At 39.8% G+C, this 3,879-nt stretch overlaps 1 protein-coding gene across 1 annotated transcript; it reads right to left on the reverse strand.

The window, feature by feature from the left end:
- Nucleotides 1–1,217: 1,217 nt before the first annotated feature.
- Nucleotides 1,218–3,110, reverse strand: LOC127130773 (uncharacterized). Its single transcript, XM_051059738.1, has 4 exons — nucleotides 2,015–3,110; nucleotides 1,843–1,969; nucleotides 1,428–1,716; nucleotides 1,218–1,373 (listed from the first exon to the last, which is right to left on the reverse strand). The coding sequence occupies exons 1-4, from the start codon at nucleotides 3,108–3,110 to the stop codon at nucleotides 1,218–1,220; spliced, it is 1,668 nt and encodes a 555-aa protein (XP_050915695.1).
- Nucleotides 3,111–3,879: the final 769 nt, after the last annotated feature.

Consider the following 3,879-nt stretch of genomic DNA (forward strand, 5'->3'; position numbering starts at 1 on the left):
ACCTAATCTCTACCCGTGTGATTTCTATCTAAGAATTCTTAGACATGATACCCTACACACTCCCCCTCAATCATAACAATGATACTAGAACAAATATCAAAAAGAAAGAAGACACACTTCATGAACACACCCTAATACTCACTCACTTCACCGTTCGTCTTTTCTATCTCTAAAACAGGGTTTACATAGTCTTTAAATAGAAGCTTTCTAAATGGACCTGGGCAGCATTAAACCCTAATTCTATTTATTGCGTATTCCCTAAGAAATAGCAGCGAATCATTCCTTTTTGGGAAATAGAATATTCTAGCTTTAAATAGAATTACTCCTTGAATAATGCATGCAATCTCCACATAAGCACACAAAGACTTGCATGAAAAGTGCAACAACAAAATACATAACATTCAGACTGAATGTTCTATATGCACATGTCGTAACATCGGGTCTGACATCTTGAATAAATCATGCACAACCATATCAAACAACCTGAAGAAAGCTGATATCATATGTCAAGACTACAAGCGTGACATCTTGTGACAACACTAAGTTTTACCAAAATTGATGCCAATTCATAGAACCAACAAACTCCCCCTTTGGCAAATTTTGGCTAAAACAAACAACAGATCACACGTTCACAAGAAATCAATTAGAGCATCAGTTCAGCAGCAGAAAAAAAACATACACACGTCACTAGCAACTAGTAAACACACAAGCACTTGCCCATACAACACTAGCAAGAACCAACTAGCAACCATCAGGACACACAAGTGCTTGTACTCTCCCTCAAGTCCATGCAACTTCCTAGAACACAACAGCTCCCCCTTAAGTCAGTCCACAATAAGCAACAACCACATTGCTCCCCCTTAAGCCAGTCCACAACAAGCAACAACCACACTGCTTCACACAAACAGAACACAGAGAATTCTCAATTCTCCCCCTGTACCAAACAAACAGAGCAACAACAATACTACAGAGCTAAGCTAAGATACTCAGCTACATCTACAACTACTTTTCCCCCTTTTTAGCCAAAAGAGACCAAAGATACAAAATAAATATCTATCTAGTCATTAACAGAAATACCAGAAGTTAAAGAGTTACATCACCAAGTACATACACAGTTGAAAGAATTATGAGAAACAAACCAAAAAAACACAGAAATCCACCAAAACAACAAAAAACCAAGAAAACCATCAAAACAAGAGGGACCAAAGCCAACAGAGCTACTTAGTAGAGCTTGAGTTTGCAGCCTCTTCAGCAGCACCAGAAGCAGAATTACCACTCGCATCATCATTGGTAGCAGACCTCTCACTAGAGGTGTGGGCTTCGGCTTCTTCTTCATGGCTGACATTAGCATGTTCAACATTTTCACCCTCAGCCTACTCCAAGCTTTCGATCAAGGCTTCCAAAGAGTGTTTTCTAGCTGTGGCTACCCTAATCCCTTCACCTAGCTCTTTGCATGTCTCCTTAAGCTCAGCAATTGCTCCAACTTTTGAGACTGGCCTCCTCATGGAAGATGTCATGACAATATCCTCGACATGACTGCCTTCAAAGAGTTTGTAGTGCACAGACATAGCTGGTTTTCTCCTACTAGGTAAATCATTTGAGCACAGAATAACAGGATGTTGGTTCAAGATAATTCCACAGATCATAGAGCGAAAATCAATTGGCAACTTAATTGCATTAGTAGTTGCATGCTTGATGATTTGATCAAACATATATCTACCATAGTCAAATTTCACTTTTGTCCCAACACCAAAAATAAACCTCCCAAGTGTATTAGCAATGGTGGAGATATGGTTGGTAGGGACCTAGTTAACAACTCCTATTTTATGCCGGATAACATACTTGATAGTCAACTTCCCAGCAGGAAGATGCTTTTTAAAAGGCCAAACTTTCACCTGCTTAGCTGTAATCTCCCTACAAACCTGATTGTTTGTAACCTCTAATTCTCCTGCACCCTCATTATTTATTCCTAGAAAATTATTAATAACAGTAGGAGAGAATGTTATACACTTACCCCTCACATACACCTTGCAGAACTCCTTGTTGTTCTTATCAGAAATATCCTCAAGAATATTAACAATAAATTCCTTGACTAAACCTTCATAGCATTGAGAGAACCCAACAACAGTCTTCAAAAGCTCAGCAGCTTGTATCAGGTCCATGACCTCCTTGACATCAATAGTATCTTTTCCCAATTCCCTTTCCACAGCTACCCTTCTCTGAATCACAAATTTCCACTTAGCAGCTCCATCCTCAAGATAGAAGGAGATGTTATCCAAATGAACAACAAGTACTTTAACAGGAGACTTCCTAACAGTAGTTTTCTTCGCAGGCGAGATGTCAGGGGCATCTTCCTCAACATCCTCTTCAGGATCAGAATCATCTCTGACCTTCCTCTTATTTATTTCAACCTTGCTCCATGGTTTGGAGGGACCAATGACAACAGTCTTCATAGCTTCTCTAGCTGACATAAGTTCAACCACAGATTTTCCTTTGCGAGTCTTCATGTGTTTAGCCACACTTGGATTTATGTGATGAATCAAGCTTTCCTCTTGATCATCAGAGTTATCATCCTCTAGATCAATCACAACATTTACATCATCATGCTTCTCAGAGTGGGAAGCATCAGTCGTGTTAGAGGCCACAGATTTCCCTTTGTCAGACATGGTTTTCCCTAGAGAGCGCAACCCTTCAGCAGCCACGCCCTTATCAGAACTGGAGGAATCATCACCCTTACCACTAGGTTGTTCAACCTCAGGAGGGGGATACATTTGAGCAAGGGGAGTAGAAACCCCCTTCACAGAGTGGCCTTCATTAAGAATTCTAGTCACTATGTCTCTTATAACACGATCAATATAGTGTGTTCCTTCCTTATACTTAGTGACAGGAGTTGAACCACACGGAATACTAGAGGGATTACCTTGATTGGAGCATGCAGAAGCGGAGGCATCAATGAAGATGGGTTGGTTCAAATCAATGTCCGCGGCGGGAATAATAGAGAGATGAGCAACATCCAAAATCTCATCATCAGGGACGCCCATGGGAGGAACACGAAATTTTGGAGTAGACTTAGTATTTTTAGAAGCAGATGTATCTTGATGTTGTGACATTTTGGAGTTTTTCTAGAAAAAGTAAGGTTTCCCTAGCAGAGGTTTGTGGAGAAGCAAAAGGAAGATGGAATAGTTGGAGTAGGTAATGGGGTTATGGGGGTAGCGTGTGAAGATGGAACAGATGGTATTTCCAATACAAGGTAATGATTTACCATAATGGGGGCACTTTATTTTAGGAAAATAGACTATAATTTGGGTACTTTTTCCACTCCATATTAATTGCTACAATTTTTCATAAATGCAAATCCCTAATCTCCCTCTCAGGAATTCAAATTGATTTGCATCCAAGGCCTTTGTAAAAATATCAGCTAACTGCATCTCAGTAGCAACATGCTCTAAGGCTACAATTTTATCCTCCATAAGTTCTCTAATAAAATGGTGACAGATATCAATATGTTTGGTCCTGCTGTGCTGAATATGGTTCTTTGAGATGTTTATAGCACTCAGGTTGTCACAGTACAATGTCATGACATCTTGTGTGATATTGTATTCAGTCAGCATTTGTTTCATCCACACCAGTTGAGAACAACTACTTCCAGCTGCTATGTATTCAACTTCAGCAGTAGACAGAGAAACACAATTTTTCTTCTTACTAAACCATGATATTAGATTTTTCCCCAAGAAGAAACATCCTCCTGATGTGCTTTTCCTATCATCAGCACTTCCAGCCCAATCAGCATCATAATAGCCAGATAGCACAAAATCATATCCATGAGTGTATACCATCCCATAGTCACAAGTGCCATTGACATATTTCAGGATCCTTTTC

Source organism: Lathyrus oleraceus, chromosome 3 (assembly GCF_024323335.1).
Source record: "Lathyrus oleraceus cultivar Zhongwan6 chromosome 3, CAAS_Psat_ZW6_1.0, whole genome shotgun sequence".
NCBI classification, from domain to species: domain Eukaryota; kingdom Viridiplantae; phylum Streptophyta; class Magnoliopsida; order Fabales; family Fabaceae; genus Lathyrus; species Lathyrus oleraceus.